The 23,958-nt window shown below is 39.3% G+C and overlaps 3 protein-coding genes across 6 annotated transcripts; 2 read left to right on the top strand and 1 right to left on the bottom strand.

Moving 5' to 3' along the window:
* Positions 1-35: 35 nt before the first annotated feature.
* srsf10a (serine and arginine rich splicing factor 10a) lies at positions 36-5,616 on the top strand. Its single transcript, XM_031314572.2, has 6 exons — positions 36-310; positions 2,431-2,535; positions 3,368-3,471; positions 3,589-3,757; positions 4,800-4,850; positions 4,964-5,616. The coding sequence occupies exons 1-6, from the start codon at positions 246-248 to the stop codon at positions 5,235-5,237; spliced, it is 768 nt and encodes a 255-aa protein (XP_031170432.1). The 5' UTR covers positions 36-245; the 3' UTR covers positions 5,238-5,616.
* Positions 5,617-6,041: 425 nt separating this feature from the next.
* pnrc2 (proline-rich nuclear receptor coactivator 2) lies at positions 6,042-10,086 on the bottom strand. Its single transcript, XM_031314584.2, has 3 exons — positions 9,850-10,086; positions 9,142-9,354; positions 6,042-8,894 (listed from the first exon to the last, which is right to left on the bottom strand). Exon 3 carries the CDS (start codon positions 8,869-8,871, stop codon positions 8,401-8,403), a length of 471 nt encoding a protein of 156 aa, XP_031170444.1. The 5' UTR covers positions 8,872-8,894; positions 9,142-9,354; positions 9,850-10,086; the 3' UTR covers positions 6,042-8,400.
* Positions 10,087-16,367: 6,281 nt separating this feature from the next.
* On the top strand, positions 16,368-22,134 carry cnr2 (cannabinoid receptor 2). 4 transcript variants are annotated; one of them, XM_031314610.2, is made up of 4 exons: positions 16,368-16,565; positions 18,733-18,767; positions 19,116-19,247; positions 19,509-22,134. In XM_031314610.2, exons 3-4 carry the CDS (start codon positions 19,178-19,180, stop codon positions 20,597-20,599), a joined length of 1,161 nt encoding a protein of 386 aa, XP_031170470.1. In that variant the 5' UTR covers positions 16,368-16,565; positions 18,733-18,767; positions 19,116-19,177; the 3' UTR covers positions 20,600-22,134. The 4 variants fall into 4 exon arrangements, with proteins under 4 accessions (XP_031170470.1, XP_035862603.1, XP_031170480.1 ...); XM_036006710.1 differs by having other exon boundaries at positions 19,152-19,247; XM_031314620.2 differs by lacking the exon at positions 18,733-18,767 and having other exon boundaries at positions 19,152-19,247.
* The last annotated feature ends 1,824 nt before the right edge of the window (positions 22,135-23,958 follow it).

The following is a 23,958-nucleotide window of genomic DNA, read 5'->3' on the forward strand; positions in this document are numbered from 1 at the left end:
CACTATGCAGAAAAACAATGGAATAATCTAAAATGAAACAATAGAATAAATGAATACCATGTTAGGTCATGCGTGTGTGCGCGCATGTCCCTTCGCGGCTGTACGTCTGTGCGCATGCGCCGTGTGAAGGTAACACTTTGACCACGTAGATAGTCGGCTGCAGTAAAGCGTCAGGATTTGTGAATAAAACAGTTGTAGTAAACAAATTCACGGCCGCCAATTAGTAGCAACGGGCCTTTAAAAAAATGGCGAGGTACTTGAGGCCACCTAATACATCTCTCTTCGTTCGAAACATCGCTGACGACTCCAGGTATGTTGTTATTTTAACCCTGCAGGCGCGTATGCAAGCATGGTTAGGCTAACATAATGCTAGTTAGTTAGCAAACATGACCACATTGGCTAACTGATGTCAACGTTACGAGTGATCCTAATCAGGGTTGGACAAAAAAGGCGTGGCAGTCATTTTTAACCGAATAATGCTCTCCAGATAACTGCTTACAACATATCATTAAACACGTTCCCCCTGCTGCATTAGGCTAAGGCTAGGCTAACACCAAGGCTAATAAGAAGCTGAGAGACTGTTGTTGCAGGTGACGTCAACGTCACTCCCCCAAACAAGCTAGTTGTTTTTTTAGTTTATGGACGTAGCTAAATCAGTGGACTGTGGTGTTGTGTGTGAAGTACGTTACGTGCATGTTGAACAGCATGTCTAATTTTCACCAGTCTATTTTTATTTTAGCCACCAGCGTCAACCTATCTTCAGTCTTAGCTACAGTTAATAGCAGTTTAATCAGTAGCGAGTTAGAAATGATTGTAACGTTAATGGTAGCAGACAATAGACATGCGCCGACAGACACCAGTAAAATGTCAAGCTAAGGTTACTGTCCATTTTAATGTGGAAAACGTAATAAAGAGAATACAAAATGCTTTATTAAACGGGCAACACTTTTGTTCAAAAATATTGTCCATTAACACAACCCTAAAAAATACAAATTACGTGTGTATGTTGATATCTTCATAAGTATGCTTATTTTCTCACTTTACAGTAAGAACGCGTACGAAGCTTACTCAAAAACCTTGGATTTAGAACTTTGATCTACATTATATTGCTGCACTCTACTATACTGTTATATAGTTGTATTATATTGTTATTTTTTTACCATAACGTTACTGCACCTTATGCTGTCTCTTTACCTCACTTTTTCATAATGTACCATATTATACTATACTATGTTAATGTTTCATAGACCCTTGCAATATATTGTATATAATAGATACTATTATCTATTATATATAAAGACTCTGCTGCTATTAATCACACCAGTGACACTTTATCAGCACTTTGTCCCGTCATGTCTCCAAATTCTCTATATAGTTTATATTTTTATTCCATTTTAGTTAATGTAGCTCTTATTTATTTCTGTTACTTTCTATACTTTGTGGTGTTTCTGTTGTTCTGCTGCAACAACCGAATTTCCATGATGGGGATCAATAAAGTCAATCTATTTTATCTTAACTTAGTGTGGAATAAAAACAGCTGTGGGCTTGTTGCCTGGTAACCATGTCCAAATCGTTCAATTACCTTGACTGCAGTTTGTGACCTCACAATCGAAATCTTGACACAGTGCAATTTTCACATTTTACTTATTAATGACTTTTATATTTATTTTGAATTGCAAATATTTCTTAAAAATGTACTGTTTTGTTTGCTGTTATTAATGAAACAGAAATTATACAATATTGTAAGTGTTCACCCAAATCACAAAAGACTTACTTACTCACTCACACAAGAGGTATCTGGCCATGCCGATAGTTTGGTATTTATGTTCCAATGAGTTTTGAGCTATCCATCTCAGAAACTCATATTAGCACCCCAATATGTGAATGTAATTTTGTGCTCAATGAAAAAATACATGTGAAAAAACCCAAAAGCAAAGTTACACAGACCTAGCTCTGCACAGTTTTCAGTCAGTTTTGTACAGAAGAAATGGTTCCCAATAATTTATGTACATAATTCCCCTTGTGATGGAAAGTTCACCATTGTTTTCCCCACCAAACAGTATCACACTTTGCTAAGTATTTCTGTTACATTACCAGTGCTTTTGAAATGTAACTAATAAATTCAGCCGAGCGGCGGCCATTTTCTAACCTCTGTGACTTTGCCACCTCCCTTAATCGATAATACATGCCATTTCTAGCTTGTATGGCTGCTGTAGATGTGTGAAGTTGGCTGGCTGGGTTTTTATTTGTACTATTACACCTTTTGAGGAAACTTCCTTCTGAAGTGGGAGAGTAATTTGATTTGTCTGCAATTAAGTACTGTCACATGCTGTGCTGGCACAGTCTCTTGTGCATACCTTGCACAATTGGCTCCAGCTAAATTCATATGACAGCCAGCAGAATAAATGTGCTTATTTCATGACACTTTAGGCCAGAGGATTTACGACGTGAGTTTGGTCGTTATGGGCCTATTGTAGATGTCTACATTCCACTTGACTTCTATACACGGCGGGCAAGAGGATTTGCTTACATTCAATATCCTTTATTCTTTTTCATTTTCATTTGGAAATTGTGTTTTGACAGAGGGATTGTAAAGCATTAAATCAAATTTGTTTTGGTTGCAGTTGGTTCAGTGACACCTCTCCTGACAATGGCAATGTGTTTTTTCTAATGTAATTGTATTTTCTAAGAATTATTTGTTTCTAATACTTGTTGTATTCAGATTAAAACTTATTCCTAACCAATATTTCTTCTGTTGTTGCCTTAGAATGGTAAAGATACAGTTCTGGAGATCCCACACCAAAGAAAGTTGAAAGGCGGTTGTAGAGTAGATTCAAGCCAAAGACACCCAGGCGACAAGCAATAGTGGAATTGGGAAAATAAAGAGAGCAAAAGCATGAAGATACAAAGAGGAGAAAAGAGAGCACCCAGGCTTCCATTTGTCTACCAAAGGGAGGAAAAGCAAAGTGTTTATTGGGCAAAGACAAGCAGGAAACCTCAAGTTCTTCTGCCAAGACAATAAAGATCAAGCTGAAGGTCAAAGGTCAAGCGTGTTAAAGGTAACAAGCCAAACATTTTGTATCCTACCAAATCTGATCACCATCAATATTTGTCTTGTCTTAAATTTGAGATCACAAATGGGCCCATTGATTCAGTGTTATGTTGTTTATTTGCAGACTAAAGACAATTCATTTCTCACTTATTTTTCTGAAATAACTGATCAAATAGTTGTGTTTCATAGACTTTAGCTGTCAACCTATGTTGCAGCCTTTTTGTTGTTTTTTTTTTTAGATTGTTGTGCATGTGTGCAGCCTTCTCTGTCCCAACTTTCCAAATTACAAAATAAAAGGCCTTAACAATACAGCACGTTTGAAGATGTCCGGGATGCAGAGGACGCTCTTCACAACCTGGACCATAAATGGGTTTGTGGGCGTCAAATCGAGATCCAGTTCGCCCAGGGGGACAGAAAAAGTATGAACAATTTGTATTCCTATCTAAGCAGCATACACTTAACTTCTGTAAAGCCTTGTTTGGCAAATATGGAGTTTATAATCACCCAATGTTCTAATGTAAAATTTTTCCATCAAGCCCCTAACCAGATGAAGACCAAGGAGCGGCATTCCCCTCGCAGCTCCTCCCGCTACGACGATGAGCGGGATAGCCGCCGAAGACGATCCCGGAGCCGCAGCTATGATCGACGCAGGTCCCGGAGCCCCTCCTATGAGCGTCGTCCTCGGAGGTCTGAGAGCCCCAGAGAGTGAGTGGTTGGCAACTTAAATCGCTTCAACAAAAACTTAAAACGTAGTTCAATTCTGTTTTACTTTGTAGTAGAACCTATGATTTTGGTTGTTGCAAAGCTGAGTTTTATCACTTAATCAATAATCAATGAGTTAGTCTCAGAGTGACAGCCCTGTCCTAATTACTACCCACCTGTGTGCGGTAATCACCACCCACCTGTGTGTAGTAATTAGGGCTTGGTATCAAAGCTCAATACTTTTTAAATACAGACCAAAATGTGTCTCTAGCGTCAAAAAGTTGGCATCAGATTTTATGAATGATCTGAACAAAGAGAAAGTAAACCAGTCAGATCTAAATCTGGAAACTTTTCAAACTGCATACTATATTTAATGCGGGCAAAGTTTTTGTTGATTCATTGTTGTTATTTGCGTTGATATCTACATACGGAGCGGGGCCTCTTTCTACAGTAGCCCAGAACGGACAAACCAAACACTGGCTCTTCAATCGCTTCAATTGGTTGCAGTCTGCAACTCGGATGCCACTCAATCCTACACACTGAACAAACCGTGGTAGTGGGAAAAGTAATGTTTTTGAATGAGTACTGAACTGACGTTATCATATTGGCTCCGGTATCAAATATTTTAAATACCCAACCCTAGTAGTGTTTTAAAGTAAATCCAACTGTGACTTACACAAATGCACAACTTATTTTTCACTTTCCTTAACATTGCAAGATAGGGAATTTGTGCTGCATTCATGTGGTGTCAGAATAATCTAAAAAATGTGTTCCCGACTGGGAAAGTTCACACTGCATCGACATTATGAGATAGGTCATATCATGGTGGTGGTCTGTGCTCTCCGAGCGCCTTTCTAGTTTAGACTATTTTAGCCTCTGGAGCCGGTATAATACCAGTTGGGTCTGTAAAAGAGCAGGAAGTCGTACACTGCCTAAGTACAAGAACTCATTCTTCTCTTATCATAAATTTAAGGTGGTGCACCAGGTCCTTAATAGTATCTAAGTTACACCCTGAAAAACTAGTTTGTCTTTGTTCTCTCTGCAGATCTCGGTCCTACAGTCGACACAGACGGAGCAGAAGCCATGAAAATGACAAGTAGGCTAATTCATCATTTTGTAGTATGTAAAATAAGCAAGGGGAATTGTACTATTTTAAACTTTATAATGCACAATTTTTTGTATCATTAATAAGTTATGTCCATCCACCAGGTACAGAGGTCCTCCTCGTGACAACCACAGGACACGTCATGAGCCAGGCTCACGTAGCCACTCGGCATCCCGCTCCCCTTCAACCTCCAGGCCCATGCCCAAAGGTAAAAAGAGCCAGTCCAGGTCCCACAGCCCGGCTGAAGATTTCCATCCAACCTCCAGCTCCCAGAAACAGCCTGTGGGACGGTCTCCATCCCGCTCCTACTCTAGATCCATGTCCCGGTCCCGCTCTCGCTCCAGGTCCTGGGCTGGACGTAAGTCTGGAGGCCACTGACTGTCTGTTCCCCCAAAGTCCTGTTAATCTGTCTCTGTTCAGCTATGATAACTAGAGTGTTATGCTCTGTTCGCATTTGTTTATCATTACATTATAGAGTATGTTGCCAAGGAGGGGTTGAGATGTATTTCTTTTAACGAAAAAGGTGTTCTAAAGTGATTCATGAAAGCAGTTAATCCTGGAAACTTTTTTTTTTTTTTTTTAAACGTGTGTAATGTGGGTTGCTGAAGGTGAAACAAATGTTAGTTTGGCGTTGCCAATAATATTTTTGTACTTTGAGTTAGCAATGTTTACGTTCATACATTTGATATGCCTGTCACCATTTGGCTCTATTGTTTGTGTATTATGTAAACATGAATAAAAATTTCATTTAACTTCAGGTCCCGACTTACCAGTATTTACTAACTATGCTGTCCCCGCTATTCTACAGCGAGCAAACTGTATACTGTAGTGGCTGTAATTAGGGGCGCAACAATGTATGCAATGTGGTTAGTTGCTACTTAATTCTTTGTCCAGTATTTTGACTATTTAAGATTAACTGCATTCATTTCTCATGTACTTTGTTCAGTGAGTGAATCAAAGTCAGTTGAATATTTTAAGTGTTCCTTAGTACTGTTTTCTTAGTTTTACTTGTATGCTTTGTCAAAAAATAAATTGCTTTTTTAAACACGTACTGTGACTAGGATTGCAAGGAATCAGACTCATAATTTGATACAATAAATGATCACAAAAGTGTATAATAGCATAGCCCAAGAATAGAACAAGTGTTCGCAGCAGTTAAAGATACTCAAGCACAGACAAAAATAGGGGGGAGGGAAAGGGATTTATTATTTTTGGTCAAATTGTCATCAATTCACAGATTGCATTCTTTTACATTTTCTTTTACACACACCAATTCTTACTAATCTTAAACAGGGCATTTTCTTTTCATCTTCAGTGACATTTATCAGGGGGACAAATTAAAAGCCAATTCATTACACATTTCAAATTTAGAATAAAGGAGACTGCCATGAATGACTCAATCAGAGCAAGAAAAACTGTTCACATGAACAACCAATAGTAACTAAAACCTAAACAGCATGGGGCCAAGTTCAGTTGTCAACTGGCGGAAGAACAGCTGAGAATTGAAGATGGTGTGATGAAAACATTTGGTCAATTTGTAGTATTGCCACCTAATGAAAATAGTCAGTTTCAGCATGGATTTCAACTTAGGCACAAACAGGTCAACTCAAAATTAAAAGCATCACGCTTACATAACGTAAGCACATTCAGAACTCGAATTCATACATAGGCAAGTCTCCTCCAGGATCCAATTGATGTTTTGCAGTCTTAATTTGACCTTAGCATATTTCACCCTACACTGCATAATACAAAACAATAAAAAAACATGTGCAAGATCTCTGGAAAGATTACAGTGCAGGGGTTCTGAGAAATGCAATAGGCATCTTTTTTAACAAAAATATTCTTCAGTATTGAAGTCAAGACATTGAAGTCAAGACATGTCCTTAGCATGTCTTATACATTCAGTGTTATTTACTAAAAATACTTTTGTCGGACAGGCCTCAAACTCGGCCTGCAAATGTACATATGCTACAAGTACTTTTTTTACATTTCATTATTTACATGGCTCTTGAACACTAACAAGCTCTCATACTTTGTTTTGTCATCTTTAAGCTGGCCAAAAACCGCACCAATTCTGCAAGGGGAAAGCAAAAAGAGCCTCAGAGGATTGAATCACAAAAATAGAGAATCCATAGGGAGATAGTCAATTACGCCTCCATCATTTCAATAGCATCCTGGCCTGTAACTTATTAAAACTAGTCTGATTGCAGTGCAAGAGGGTAAACAAGAGGCAGAGGCAAGAGGCATAGAGTTATGGGATGGTCAACCACTGAGACCTATTTTGTAAACATAACACCAGCCTCCTGCCTCATGTTGAGTCCCTGGGGTCACTTCACTTCAGAAACCTCCCTCAGCTCTGCCTTACCTTGCTTACGAATGCATGCAGCCAACAACAGGACCATGACTTAAAGAGAAAGTGGAACTTAACAGTCACACAGTTAAGCCTGGCCCTCTTCCGCGTGTTAAAGCTGCAGCACTGTCCTGAAAAGGCGGAGACTGGGGAGCAATAACAGCACTGATTGAACGATGAATAGTTAGAAGTGACTTTGGGGACCCTGACCCATTCACCACTCAGGCTGGCAAGGTAAAGTGGCAATGGCAACAATGCCGACCACACACGATGTCCAAAACAGAGAAGGAAAAAAAATATACAGCAAAAACATTGCTTTGGTTACACACAGCACTTCATACATCTTTCAACCACAACAATAAAGGACTTGTACAAAATAATGCTATGATAGAGCGTTATGGGCCTCAGACAAGCTCAACTCCTATAGTGCATGTGCGCACAGCGCAATTAAAAAAAAGAAAAAGTACAGGAGTCGACCGTCCAAGGCCTGTGTGCCATGGTCTCTTTTTACCCTTCGGTTTGAGGTTATACTTTTGAACTGTACTGTACACCGTATTACCTCCAGTCAGATAGCTTTTTTTCCCTGCAGAATTGCAGTTGAGTGTCTTTTCCATCCCAAACAAGGATTGTGATCCATACAAGAAAAGGTGGGTCCTAGTCAAAAAAAAAAAAATTGCTACAAATGTGAGTTTGCTTTAGCACCTGAAGCTTTAAGGATGCGACCATAAAGGCTTATCATAAAACTAAAAAAAAAAAAAAAAAAAAAAAAACCATGTCTGTCCACAGAAATGGACTGTAAAAGTAATGGGATTTTACCTGACCTATACTATAACCCTTGTTTGGGAGGGGAAAAAGCACACTCAAATCTGCTTTGACAGCCAACATCAAAAAGAACAAAACAGAAGTAGAAAGGATATCCAGTTTGTCATTAGTCACAGAAACTGACTCCACTAAAAAGGCATTACCGACCAGCAAGGCTCCAAGGCTGTAATCTCGAAATATTGGTCTAAAAAAAAAAAAGTGTTGAATAAACATTTTGCAGCAAACATTACTGCAAATGCCTCCTAACACAGAGTTCAATCTAAAAACAGCTAAAAAGGATTACAGCACTGAGGTGTTCCTGGTGGGTGGGTGCCCTCAAAGAGTCCCAGTTCTTACATTGGCTTTTCTTTTTAAGTGTGGGTATGCCTCTCAGGCCTGCACTTTCAGGAGACTCTTGAGCTGGAAGGCCATCATCTCCCTGTTGTCACAGGAGCCCATTGGGAAGGACACCCAGTGGCTGGGGGGTTTGGGCAACACGCTAGGCAAGGGTGGCTCGCTGAACTTAGGCCCTGCGTAGCTCGGACTTCCCTGTGTGGCCAGGAGCGTGTTCAGGTGAGACACTGCACCCTCCCAGTTGTGATCGTAGTTGGTGGCAAAGCGATCAGAAGCATTCTTCTCTGCAGACGCGGCCTGCCGCGCCTCTGGAGACCTGTGGTATGTTGCGCCTTTGTCGCTTCGGCGGTGGCCATGATGATGAAGGCCACCTGCCCCGCCTGCAGATGTTGCCGCTCCGTTCTGGTCACGGCTTCTCTGCTTAGCCCGGCCAAGTTGATGGTTCTTCTTGGGAAGCGGGCGCTCATGGTGGGAAACTGGAATGTTGTATCTCTCTCCACCTCCCATAATGCGTCTGCACTACGTGTCACCTGCGTGATGAGAATATAATATTACTAAAAGTGCACGGAATTTCTGGGAATGTATTGTGAGCCGCTCAATATTCAATTTATTAGCAGGGTGAAACTTGATTAGCCTAATCCCTCCACACAGCACGCACAGACTTGCACCACGTCTCAATGAAAACAAGCACAGAGGCTACGTGCAGAAACACCAGACAGCCCCGCCTGCGTCGCCCCTCCCCCACACACAACCGTGAGCAAAACAGCCCCAACTCACCTCTTTGTTGTCAGAAAGTTGATGAAGTCTCTCCTCAATATTTCACCTCCAATCGGGTCCCAGTGCCTCGAAGTACTTTTCTGTCTACTTCTCGCTGTACTTCTGTGTCCAGCAAGGTCTGAAGCTTTCATGTGCCAATGAGCGTAGTTTTCCCGTGGAGCCGAGCTGAACATCAATTCACCTCGGCACACGATGATCCAAGAAGCCGAAAATCTTTGTGCAAGAAAAGGTCAGTTAGAGATGCTAAATTTAGTTGGCCACCATAGCACTAATGTTGTAGAAGAGGACGTGCATTTATTTCAGTGCGTCATTACATCGAGCAGTGCAAATCAACAAACGATCAAATATCAGCTATACCCATCCTTTAGTTATAACATTGTCGTTATGTTAAAAAAAAAAAAAAAAAAAAACCCTACAACTAAATGCTTAATACAACAAAACGTTACATAAACAAATTGCGACTTTTGTTTGTGCACCTCTAGCTTGGCTTAACGTTAAGTGTAGCTAGTCGCTTTGTCCTGCCAAGTGGCTTTGTATAGTTGAGTTTTAGGTTTAAATAGTTGGAAAAAAAATAATCTCGATAAATGTGAAGTGTTTAGAAAACCCCCTAACGCTTTTACAGTCTCGGTTACACTGCTTTGGCACCACAACAAAACAAAGAAACGATGAGCTCAATATGGCGACGAGGCACAAACAAGGTTTTCTTACCGACTTCCTCAGGCTTGGGTGTTAAAAAAGCCCTTCGTCCGGGAAAATATGCGATTAGCCTTTGCGATCCCTCGGTGGACTATGTAAGGAAGCACAGCAAGCTATAGTTCCTACACATCCGTCACCCTTTAAGATTAGCTAGCTGTTGTGTGGTGTTAAAAGTAGCCGTATGACGCCACTTCTCTCTATCTCCCGACTCCGTCTGAATTGCAACAAAATGGAATCTACAACAGATATATGTAGTTCGTTCTAACCCAGATCTGACCAATCACGTACCGAGTACGAACCGTAAGGCCAATCCCCGAAGAGACAGGCAGACGCATTCACGCCTGTTGCCAGACTGGTGACGTCAATCGCTGAACCTCCTCTCGTTTCCTTTGTTGGAGCTCGGGGTATTTCCTGAGCGAAGTGAGAGAGAATTAACAGAAAACAACAACCAAAACAGTTCCGCTTTTACGTTATGTTACATAAGAAATACATTAACGCTTACATCGTATGAAGGTTTGGGGTAACACTATATGTAGTTTAGTGTTATGTAATGGCAATCCTTCTTTCAAAATAAGGTAAACACGTCCAGAGTTTAGATTTATTGATATAGGCTACTTCGTACTTTTTCTGCTCTATTAAAACGGATTTGTTGTTCCAGGTTGTGTGCGTAGGTTAAACCAAAGATTCTCTATACCCATAGCTATGGGTTAAACCTTTTGTGCAGCTTAGAAACAGCTGCAACAGGCTGTAATGATACACAACAGTTCTTGTCTATGAGCTGCCCATCCCCCATATCTCCTCTGCCCTCTTGCTAAAACTAGGATAAACCTTGACCATTTTATTGAAACAGGTCATTTAGCCTTCTTATCAGTTTCCAGCTGGCACAAGATTAGTGAAATGAAAATAGGAAAAGTCTTTTGATCAATATATATAGCCTAAATATTGGTATGTTTTTTATCGAATAAACATGGTACAGTATGCTGTTACCACTCTTTGTGCCATAATCCAATGTGAGCTTTGACACAAAGGCCCAATTCAGGCCCAAAATACTACCGTATACCAATAGAAGCCTATCATGTAAACTTCTTCATACAGTTTGATATAAGTCCTGCTGTTATAAATCATGTGGACACATGTTGCTGGGGGTTATTAGGTGGGAACATTTCTTGCCTTGATGTTTTGTTGAATTAACCCAGAGCCACAACACCTCAAATGGTTTACAATGGACTCCAGTAGAGAGCAGATGTGTGGGGGGGTTACTAAAAAAAGATTAGACTCGTAGCATTACAGGGCATGGCAAGGCTTGTCTACCCCACAAGACAATTTAAAAGTTAAGACCATTTTTTTTGCATTTTCTGATGTGGTAACTGAACTTCTGGATATTGTCTGTGTTATCTGGTTTTAAATCATTGTTTAAAGCTTAGAGTTTGGCCTCTGTGTCATTTGACCCGAGCTATTATGATGCCTTGTTAATTTATTGGAATATTTTTCTCTTCTGTTACCATTCAGCTTTTAGCCTTCATATATATATTTTTATTTTAAAAAATTTTATTTGAAGTGTTTTCTACTTTCTTACAGCACTTAATTAATGTTTGCTTTTGAACCCCTGCCCTTACAGTTGGTTTTATGGGAGTCTGTAGGTCCAAGTCTAAATAATACAAAACTAGGATGATAGATTAACTCATATATGATTCAAAGTAATTTCCCCTTCTACATTGTTTCAAGCGTCAAGAGTTGCACAACACATTCTCAGCTAGTGCTCATAGCTGCAGGCCATGGAAGGACACTCCCCAAAGCAAAGCAACCACTGAAAGGGGGCTGTTCCCATCAAGAGACAACTATGTATGGAAAGTAGGTCACTGAGGCTTCTGTAGGTCATACAGAACATAGTAGGTGGACAAATCTCCATATCTGAGTGGTCACATAGGCTTCTGTACAAAACTACTGGTGGCAAAGGGTTGCAGTATAAACATGTCGGACATAAATGTAGCTACAGCCATCCTGGAAAGTGGAATGGAAAATATATTCAAAACATACAACTGTTTTTTTCTTTTACACAGCATAGATACAGTAGGCTGCATACAGACAGACTCCAAATCTCTGTCTGATAGGCCATTTGCAGTATTTATTGTGTTTAAATGGTTTCACATGAATGTGAATAGTCTGAAATGTGTTGCAAAACACACCCACACAAAGTGAAGTGGGAAAGAAACAGTTTCACACCAATCAGCAAGTTTGGCCCATGTGAAATATCTTTTGTAATACCAGCAAACACATTCAAATGCTATCTCTCCCATTTGTTGCCAAGTTTTGCTTTATTTCTTTCTCCCGTCTAGCTTGGTGGGGACACAGTGACATACCACATTGCCATTATTGAATACCTGCATACAGTCTAGTCAAAGACACACATCTCCATCTTTACAATCAATAAATCAAAGAAACCTTGAGCTGTGGCAGATTGGCACACAAATAAATATTCCCCAAGCTACCCATGTCTTCAGAAAAGAAACAATATATACATGAAATGTATCATCATGTGTTTCAAACAAATGTCTCATTTAACACAATATTTCAGTTCCACCCTCCGTCAAGCAGGCCATCCATAGGGAGAATCAAGATTTTTACAGGCCCACATCACATTGATAAGTTTGTTGGATCATTAACTCAACATTTTGTTTTCCAGGTTCTGAGATGTCTGGCCTTCAGATGTCTTTCTCAAATTTAAAATGCCTTTAAAGCACAACTCTAAATGTACTGAAATGTTCAAAAAACTCAATACACTTCCTGCTCTTTTCAACTGCTCTGTGATGGAAAGCAGTAAAAAAAAAATGGGCTAGAAGAACACAAGACTGGGTTGCTGTTTCTTATTGGACATCAGTACAATCAGGGCTGTAGATATTGAGGACACTGAGGTCAAGTCTTCTGTATTTCTGTCTGGGAATTTGAGAGTTTTAGCACTATTTTCTTAACCTGGGAGGAGTTCATATACTGCAGTTAAAATCTTATATGGTGGGTATTTTATAACTTGATTCCAGTATTTTTAGAATATGTTTGACTACATTAAATCTTGCTTTATTAAAAGCATTTAGACATTTGTGTTGAGTAAAAAGACACTCTATAATGCATGATTGATCATTGATTATATCTAATCTGGGAAAATCTGCCTCTTCCTTTAATGCTCCTGATTTATGGAACTACCTTCAACACACTTTAAAGATCGATACTCTTCCAACCTATACACAGTTCAAAACCATGACCACAAACCACTGGATATCAATGTGTAACTGGATCTTTGTTTTTATCTTGTTGTGTAACTGCTTTTGACTTGTCTGTCTCTCAACGTCACTTCAAATGAGGGCAACCTCAGTGAACTTTTTGAGTTTAAAGCTATGGTGCATGGTTTCTGTCGCCCCCATGAGGAATTCTAAGTAATGACAACAAAACTGTCTGTGTGTCCACATGATACAAGCCCCCACCCCTCCTCCATGCAGCTGCTAGTAGCCAAGGAGGACACAGAGGATTAAAAAAACATGATGGAGTCCTCAGAGGAGGTAACTATCTTCACTTGAGCTTCTGCGCGGGAAAGTCACCGGACGACACAATCTTCTGAACACAGCCATACTGAGAAATACAGAGAGAGTTGCATGGAGCTGATTATTCTTAATATAATAATTCTTAATTAGCTTTGTATCAACTCATTTGGCAATGGCTTGAATGTAACGGACGTTCATTAATATCAAAAAGTCACGCGCTAAAGCTTTAAATAACGGTTTGAGTGAATATTATGGGTCTGCAATTCACTTTTCTGGAAAGAAGTATGTAATTGTGTCCTACTTATAGGCACAATGCTCTCTGACAGTTATTTTAATGAGAATTGACTTTATAAACATGTTTTTCAAACAAATGTAATTGAAACAACTGCTCAATTTAATTAAAATATCACAGAAAACATAATTTAACAGCTTACTCAATCATTAAAATATGAAAAATCCAAATGATCAAACAATTATTGAGAACATGACCTCAGAAATTTGTTTTAAAATTATTCAACCCGGAGAGCTCAGTTGTTAGATCAGGCACCCATATATAGAGGTTTACTCCTCGACGCAGCAGGCCCAGGTTCGACTCTGACCTGCGACCCTTTGCTGCATGTCATTCTCTCCCCTTTCATTTCTTCAGCTGTCCTGTCAATAAAGGCCTAAAAATGCCCACAAAAAAACCTTTAAAAAATAAAAATCATACGACCCTAAATACAAGTAAAAGTCTTAAAGTTTACTACATGAATATTGTAAATGGCAAATGGGAAAGGCATAAAGAAAAAGAAACAACAACACAATAATTCTTTGAAATTCTGTTATTGTACATTTTAAACCTTTACCACAACATTTTAAAGAATTCTTACATGTTCCTTTGTGAAGTGTTCTTTTGGCAATTCCAATTTTAATTTCTAAATTTAAACATTTTACAATTGCATTATATTATTCTAAGAACCAAATCCAATTAAGTATTATTTAAAGCATTTACCGTGAAGTAATTCGATTTTTGCTTGATATGTTCATTTTTCTTGTGTTTTTCACATCAGTGATCTGATCTCGCTGTCTGAAGATCTGGCCATCTGGAAATGAGGAGAGGAAATTTGATTAATTCAACCTGAATGAAACAGCAAAGCGAGCCCTGATGTTTGTGTCCGGGGTGATTTCTAAAAAGGAGATTGTGTGGATGACGTAATTCAACTAATAATTGAACATTTCAGGCTTTATTCTGTCCTGTGGTCTGTGCTATTGTGCTTTATTCTGGCCAGACAGTGACTGAGAAGAAATCTTATTCGAGCTGTGCTGTCAGCTCCTAATCACATTTCCTGCCTTCTGGGCTGCTGGATCTATCAGGTCAGAGGAGGAGAGGACACAGTGCAACAGATATCACTGTCTTATTACAAGACTGGTTGTCTAGTTTCAAAGCACAATTTACTTGAATGCTGTCTAAATATAAACATGACAAAACCTCTCTTTCTGTACTATTTTCATGTCTTGTCATTTGATGTATTTGTTAGTCCCAGTTTCTGTTTCATCTAGCATAGTTTTTTTTCTAAAATAGGATGCTAATTCATTTCAGAAAGCCTTAGGTATGTGATTTTAATGACCTGATTAATTATTATCGAACTACTAATGTACTTTATATTCACCAGAGGGGCATAAGCCAAATTAAACGGCCTTAATTGCTGAAGGGACCGCTTGTTGAGTTCAAATTTTGTATCTATGAAGAATGATTTAAAAGACTGAACAACCTTTCACTGGAGGTTACCAAGTCCCTCCTTATGTCCACTAGTACATTGTTGCTTAGCATTGCCCCCTGTTGTACTGCAAGCAGTATTACACCCTGACCCACCCACTACACTACATTAGTCAATAATGTAAAAAAAAACAAAATCTAAATCCTTGTGAATTTTCAATGAAGGCTGGTTTACACACCTCCATACTTACTGTGGAGTTGATGTAAACAAGAATCAAACACCAAGTGTGACACCAAGAATAAATGTGCACACTTATAATCTTTAAAATAACAAAGCAGGAATACTGTATTTAAGTCTCTTTTTTTTCATCATTTTGCCAGTCTTTCCACATAAGGTGAGCAATTATGCTATTCTTGTCATCCAAACAGTATGTTGTAAAAAGATAGCAAATAAAAAAAAAATAGCATAAGGAGGATAATGTGTGTGCATGCCTGTGGGATGATAGATGTCTGTGAAATGAAGATAAGTGGAACGTAATTAGCTATAGAGGTGGAAGGAAAAACTGTTGCTGCCAAAATAGGAATAATTCAATGGCAAAATGTCTTTTATATAGCCACCTTGATTGTGTAAAACAAGTCACATTTTTGGCACAATAGTCTTAAATCAAGGTTCACTTATCAGGTAATTAATGCATTCAAACACTCGTAGCTTTGGAGTAATGGATTCAAAAGCCAAAGATAATTTTTTAACCCTTGTGTTGACTTCGGGTCACATTGGCCCGTTTTAAATTTTTGTTTTATATCAGAAAATATTGGACGTAGAAATAAGCGCTGAAAATGTGTAGAAGAAAAATTTTAAATGGTGGAAAAAGCGAAAACAAATTGTGAAAAAAAGGCATCACATGTCAGAAAAAAAGTGTTTTTTTCAAGGTTGAAGGGAAGACAAAACAAGGGTTAAGGTAACTTTATTCATATTTTTGTTGAATAAAAGGTGTATGCGTGTTTCTCCTTCTTTTTTATCGACATGTTTGTCAAACCTGCTTGAGTGATCTCCTACCATCATCCTGACCCTGTCTGCTGCCATGACATTGTTTAAGAATTGTGTGATCACTACAGTTGGTCTCTATTACTGTATAAATGTTTTATCTTGTCCCTTTCACATCTATTGCATATAACCAAACAAATCAAAATTGGACTACTGCTATGACAGTTTCATCACAGACTCCAGCTGTACTTCTAATACATTTTTGGGCTCTTTCATTTCTCTCCATCTGGTTCTCTCTCTCTCTCTCTCTCTCTCTCTCTCTCTCTCTCTCTCTCTCTCTCCCTCCCTCTTGTGTCATCACAGCCACCCTCCTTTTCTTCCCCTCACTCATGCACCAGTCAGGTCTGTAGGTCTGTGTGGTCATGCTGTGGTTGTTCAGTTGCTGAGAGACTTAATTCGGTTCCCATAAAACAAAGAAATACACAAGACAACCACGCACAAGAGAGAACATAAGGTAAGATTTTCAAAGGTTATTTTATTAAAGGTTTAAAATCCAGTGACAGTAGTAATAATTATAGTAATAAAATGAATTAGTTTAAATTTGTAATTAAACGGACGGTGATATCTCTGTGAAATTAGATGTATTTTTTAGAAGTCATAAGAAAAAATATGTTGTCTGTTTTTGTCTTGTATTCAATATGTGTATTTATGCAGTAGACCTGCTGCATTTGACCTATTTTATAATGCTTCCATTTTCTGCTTTTACTACAAAACGAGTAGTGATTTCATTTTTGTTCTACTTGAGCAGGGCTCTGTTATATTTTGAAACAATGTGGCATGGTGAAACAGTGACTCAAGGGGTTATTGCAACATAATATTTCAGTGTGCATGTCGCCAGTGATGTGACTAAAACAGATGCCTGCGTGTGTTTTGAATGTTAAATAAAGTTTTCTGTATGTGCTGCTGCTGCTTTCTTAAATAGGCAATCTTTTTTAAAGAATGACTGGTTCTTTAAGAGTCAAAAAACAACAATTTGGCAATCCATTTTTTTCACCAGGGAGAAAAGAGCCTGAGGTGGTGTAATATCCACAAGTGCTTTCACACATAGCCCATAGTTGAATTGGGAAATATTGTCCCTTCAGTCAATAAGGGCCATTGCGGGGCGCCCAGATAGCTCAGTTGGTAGAGCGGGCGCCCATATATAGAGGTTTACTCCTCGACGCAGCGGGCCCAGGTTCGACTCCGACCTGTAGCCCTTTGCTGCATGTGATTCCTCCCTCTCTCTCTCCCCTTTCATGTCTTCAGCTGTCCTGTCAAATAAAGGCCTAAAATGCCCCCCCCAAAAAATAAGGGCCATTCTGGAAAGTCCTTTTACTTGCACTACTTCTGCTCGCATGTGCTTTTGCTTTCATAACGCAGTGTCATATTTTTTATGAAAAACTGAAACAATGGTCATTGGAAATAGAATAAACGGAAAACAATGGGTTGAAAGGCACAGTGACCTGATTAGGTGAAAGTGTTCCCTTTAATCACTTATACTGCATCATATCTAAAAGCCTACTACTTTCCTTGATGCATTTTAATGTTGCTTTTTATGTAATTTACTCAATGATTCTCAGCTTCTTTTTTTTTTTTTTTTAAAGATTACTGTGATTTACATTTATTTGATGTGTTTGGGTCATGTTTTTGCCTGTAAAATATATTCTTTCTGTTTAAGCCGCTCCGTAATTAATTAAAGGCGGCCACTCTCTGTTTATCACAGCATTATTTATTTTAATCAAATCCTCTAACAGCGACTTCCCACACTTAGTTTAATCTATTGATTGCATACAGGTGATGCACAGGTGATGCACTCTACAGGAGATTGTTCATCTCTGTGCTGACCTTCACCCACCGATTCACTGTTTTGTTGCAACACAATCCCATCTAATTCCAAAAGGGGGCAGTCTTCATCCTGTTAAAGATCGATAGATAGATAGATAGATACTTTATTGATCCCCAAGGGGAAATTCAAGGTCCCAGTAGCTTAAGACATCACAAACAGGATGATAAAAAAGCAAATCCACATGAATAGCATGGACAATAAAATAAAAAGTACTAAATAAATAAAATAAAAAATAAAAAATCCAAATGAATGTACTAAGGGATGTATAAAATATGATGATATGCCAACAACATGAGTTTGCTATAATGTTCATTTGCAGATAACTGAATGCACTTACAGAAAAATCCCTGCCAATGTGATTGTGGAAATATGGATTAAATATTAATTCTCTGACTAGCTCAGTTCATTTATAAAAGCATTTACGTTACAGAGAATGTCTTGCAGAGATTTTTTTAAAGCTTCATTGGACAAAAGACAACAGCATCATACTATGGGCTTTAGGCTATCATGCTCAAACATTCATGAGATATGTGCATTTAAACATTTTTAAAACAAAATTCGGTCATTGTTTCTTGAGAAGTGGTTTATGGCTTGCTTTAAACCATGGCTCCTTACAACTAATTCCTTCAATATCAGCCCCAGCAGATTCTGTAATGATTATTGTCTGTTTGCCCTGATCTCTAAACGACTTTCTATCTTCACTCATACATTTTAATGTTCCTTTTAAGCACCAATTTCAATATTGACATGGAGAGGAAAAGACATCACGTTGTCTACTCTATTTGTTTCTCCACAGGAAGTTGCCTGTTTCATCCACTTAATGTAAAAAAGGTTTGTTATCAATCATATAATGACACACAATAATCATGTGGTTAAAATCTAATTATATCATTTTTTTTCTTGTATTGTTTTTCCTGTATATGTTTGGATGTTGCCGTATTCTTTCTGTCTTGCCTAACACACTTACTTCAGTTATCTTAATTCAATATGAAACTCTTAAAATATTAAGTTTATGATGAAAGCAATTCTTTAGAAGTATTTTATGTGCTTTGGAAGTTAAGGTGATACTGGAAAAAGTGAAAGCTGCAGTACATTTTCTTTTATTTTAAAATTGTTTCCTGTTATCTGTTTTGCTACAGATATGTTCATTTTTTGTGTTAATCCATACAAAAATAACAGATTTAAATTACTTGCTGTATTTCCTAATTACAATAGCGTTGGCCCAAGCAGTAACAGTTGAAATGGAGGACTGGGAGATTCCCACTTCTTTAGGACCCACAGAAGCCAAAGAGAACACCTCATCACCAATAGGTATGCAGCCTAATATATATATATATATATATATATATATATATATATATATATTTATACACACACACACACACACACACACACACACACACACACACACACACACATTGCCTTGCTTCTTTGGAATCTAAAATGGTTCAATATAATGTGGGTGTAAGTTAATGCAATACTTTTATTGCAATGCATTTATAATGGAAGATGTAGTTTCAGTACTTGCCCACTCTCAATCTGTCCTGATATAAACTTGTGTTTTTCTCACAGTTAACAGGTCTTGTGAGAATCTGGAATGCTACATGGTTCTCATCAAGGAAGAGAAGACAGCCATCGGCTCCATCTGTTTCCTGGCAGGTCCTATCACACTGCTGGAAAATGCTCTTGTGTTGGGAGTGATCGCCGCCACAGCCACCCTGCGGCAGCGGCCTTCATATCTCTTCATTGCCAGCCTTGCTTTAGCTGATATCTTTGCCAGCTGCTTCTTCACCACCAGCTTCCTGGATTTTCACCTCTTTCGCCGCAGTGATGGCCCCACTGCCTACCTCTTCAAATTAGGTGGAGTCACCATGGCCTTCACCAGCTCAGTGGGGAGTTTACTGCTGACCGCTCTGGACCGCTACCTCTGCATCCACCAGGCTTCCAGCTATAAGGTGCTGCTTACCCGTCGGCGAGCCCTGCTGAGTCTGCTGATCCTCTGGAGCGCCACCATCTTCATCTCCTTCTTGCCTTTGATGGGCTGGAGGTGTCCCACAGTGCTTTCTCCACCCTGCTCACGCCTGTTTCCCTACATCAACCAGGGCTATCTGGCATGTTGGACCAGTTTCATACTGGTGCTTCTGGCTCTCATTTTGTGGGCTTATGCTCTCATCCTGTGGAAGGCCCACCGCCACGTATCCTCCATGACCAGCCTCCAGGGAGCAGCAGGGACAGGCCAGGCCCGCATGAGGATGGATATCCGGCTAGCACGTACGTTTGGCCTGATCCTACTCATACTGGTGGGCTGCTGGCTTCCTGCACTTTCCTTCATGTTAGCTGATGTCTCTGTGCTCCTGACCCACACCCAACAGAGGGCCTTCGCCTTTTGCAGCACCCTCTGCTTGGTCAACTCTGCAGTCAACCCACTACTGTATGCACTGCGCTGTCGAGAGCTGAGAGTTGCTCTGCTGCAGCTGCTACAAAGGCTGTGTGAGACTGGGAGGTGTAAAAAAACCACAGACAATTTAACCACAGAATTACCCTCCACAGAAGACAACAACTGTACTGGCTTCACCGAGAATGATGAGATGCCTGGGACCAGAACCACCCAACTTAACTCAATCTCAGAAATGAATGATCGGAAATTGAACTTTAGAGAGTGAGTTGGAATTAAGGAGTAGCTGTATCGATAGATAAGCGTCTGGCAGTGTGCTTGGTGTGTAAAAACAGACCACAGAGAACTTCACTGTAGATTAAGAATGACATCTTAAATACATATGAGCAGGGTTCATTCCATCACATTATTAGTGCTGGCAAATAATTTAAGGCTATTATGTTAAAGGCTATCAAACAATAACTCTTGAATATTGTGAGTAATTACAAGTGCTCCGGAAGATCAGAAAGTCTATCAAATGTGGGAAAACGTCCTACATAATGTGTTTTACTTGCAGTTACAAGATACAGTGGAAAGACAGCTTGTAAGGAGAAAACATTCACCAAAATATTTTGTCACCATAACACATTACTTGAATCATAGTCTCACATTGCCAGACCTATCTCCACAGCGCTGTGGAACTTAAATCATAACAATAAGTATAGAACAGATTCCATTGGTATTAAAGCCTCTCATCTTTAGGCATTTGTTCAGGTCAGACAAAAGGTTCAGTGCATGTTGGACTGGAAGTGAGATGATGTCATGTGGCCATCTAACCTGTAACCTTTGACCTCTCTGCCTCCCATGTCAGTGCTTTAACACTCTCACTCCTATGACACTGTGTCCCATGAACTGAAGTGCTGACTTAACTTCTGGGTTCACCACATGGCAGAAAGGTGTATTTGTTGTTTGTATGTTTATGTTTGAGTATTTGTCCCTGAGCATGCAGGAACAGAGGACCCTGTGGGTTGCCTATCCCATCTGCACATGAATGCCAGGACTCCACAAAAGCCCTATGCACGGGAGGATTTCACACAATGTTCACTGCATGAATCCAAGCAGTGTCCCGAGGTAAATGGAGCACATGCCAGGAAGAGACTGAGCACAGACACTAGAACACTCTTTGCAATAGTGACAACTGGCGGCTGCAGTAAAGCACATATTGACATCCACGTAAACTCACAGGTTCACACGCTTGACAGAACACATGTTTCAACCGCTATGTGAACTGATTAAAAAAATAATACTTAACCCTACTCTATTTTGACTCATTATATTTTTCTTTTTAAGCAAATTCCATAAGGAAATCTTACTCATCTGTCATCCTTAATCATTGTCAAGTGACCAAACAAATCAGCAGTCTGTAATAATTTGTAAGGTTCTCAATCTTCTGGGTGAGTATTCGCTGCCAGAGGTGACTTGCTGGATACTGGGAGTCTGCCATTCAGACGGTCAGCCAGAAAATACATATTTCTTTGGGGACAAGAGATGGAAGAAGGGGGAACTGAGTACAGAACAATGTAGAGGATGATTATATACACTTAGTTACTAGTTTATTATTTGGTTTAATAAAACAGACTTGCAATAAATTCTACCTTTATAAAGGTTATAATGTTTAGATCTTTGTTGAAACTGTTGATACTGTGAGGAGGCATTTGCATTATTTTGTATACCCCATTTATACAAATTACCTCTCAGTATAATGCAATACAATTCAACAGCCTCTCAGAAGAATACAGTAGATAGCTCAGTGGATAGGTCTGGCAATGCTGCAGCTTTTACTGCTTTTACGAGGAGATGCTTGATTGCACTTTAATTGATATTGCTGAATACTTAGCACTTCAGTTTAAGCTACTCTAGATGCAAGCTACATACTGCATAACAGTACAGTGGCTGCATGTTTACTTCCTCAAGGTTATTTGATAACAGTATAACTGCATAAGACTTTGTTTGTATTTACCTACAGTAATTTGTTATGCATTAACAAGCCGGGACCTTCCTGTTAAAAGTTTTTCAATCCCGTTGAGACAGTGATTATCACAGTTTTTTCTTCCAATCAACAGAGGAAAACTTCTTGCACATGTAACAAACGGTCACAGTCAGATGAACACCAGTAGTGGAGACTGCAGCACATACAAATCGATAGGTTATACAGTTGTGTTCAGAATAATAGCAGTGTGTTTAAAAAAGTGAATAATGCTCAAAATCCTTAGAATAGCTTTTAATTCCATAATATCAATGCATTGGGAACACTCCACATGCAATTCCAAATCCAAACATGACCAAAATTGATCAAGTTTGTGTTATACCTTTACAGAAAGTGAAGAAAAAGGAATATTAGGCTGTTCAAAAAAATAGCAGTATTTGCATTTTTCTTTACAAACTCAAACATTTACTGTATGAACTGAAAAATGTCTCAAGGGTTTGCTTTACTTTGAATCACTGCACTAATATTTAGTTGCATAACCATTATTTCTGAGAACTGCTTCACATCTGTGTTGCATGGAGTCGACCAACTTCTGGCACCTGTGAACAGGTATTCCAGCCCAGGACGATTGAACTACATTCCACAATTCCTCTGCATTACTGGGTTTTGCCTCAGAAACAGCAGTTTTGATGTCACTCCACAAGTTTTCTATGGGATTGAGGTCTGGGGATTGGGCTGGCCACTCCATAACATCAATCTTGTTCATCTGGAACCAAGACTTTGCTCGCTTACTGGTGTGTTCTGGGTCATTGTCTTGTTGAAAGACCCATTTCAACCCATTTTTTCAGCATAAGGCAACATGACCTCTTCAAGTATTTTGATGTATTGAAACTGATCCATGATCCCTGGTATGCGGTAAATAGGCCCAACACCACAGTATGAGAAACATCCCCATAACATGATTTTTGCACCACTGTGCTTTACTGTCTTCACAGTGAACTGTGGCTTGAATTCAGTGCAGGGGGGTCGTCGGACAAACTGTCTGCGGCCCCTAGACCCAAAAAGAACAATTTTGCTCTCATCAGTCCACAGAATGTTGCCCCATTTCTCCTTTGGCCAGTCAATGTGTCCTTTGGCAAATTTCAACCTATTCAGTATATGTCTTTTTTTCAGCAATGGGACTTTGCGGGGGTTTCTAGCTGATAGCTTTGCTTCACATAGCCTTCTTCTGATGGTAACAGTACTCACAGGTAACTTTAAGTCTTCTTTGATTTTCCTGGAGCTGATCATTGGTTGAGCCTTTGCCATTTTGGCTATTCTTCGATCCATTCGAATGATAGTTGACCGTTTTTTCCCACGTCGTTCATGCTTTGGATGCCATTTCAAGGCATTTGAAATCATTTTGGCTGAGCAGACTATAATTTTCTGCACTTCTTTATATGTTTTCCCCTCTCCAATCAACTTTTTAATCAAAGTCCGCTGTTCCTCAGGGCAATGTCTGGAACGACCCATTTTGCGGAGTATTTCAGTGTGGAATGCACCAGCATGCCCAACATTTGCTTCCTTCCTTCCTTAAATATGGGCCATAATTGACACCTGTTTCTTCACAGAATCAATCACCTCACTAACTGAACACAACACTGCTATTATTTTGAACATGC

The sequence above is a fragment of the Sander lucioperca genome, chromosome 10, assembly GCF_008315115.2.
Source record: "Sander lucioperca isolate FBNREF2018 chromosome 10, SLUC_FBN_1.2, whole genome shotgun sequence".
Lineage (NCBI taxonomy): Eukaryota > Metazoa > Chordata > Actinopteri > Perciformes > Percidae > Sander > Sander lucioperca.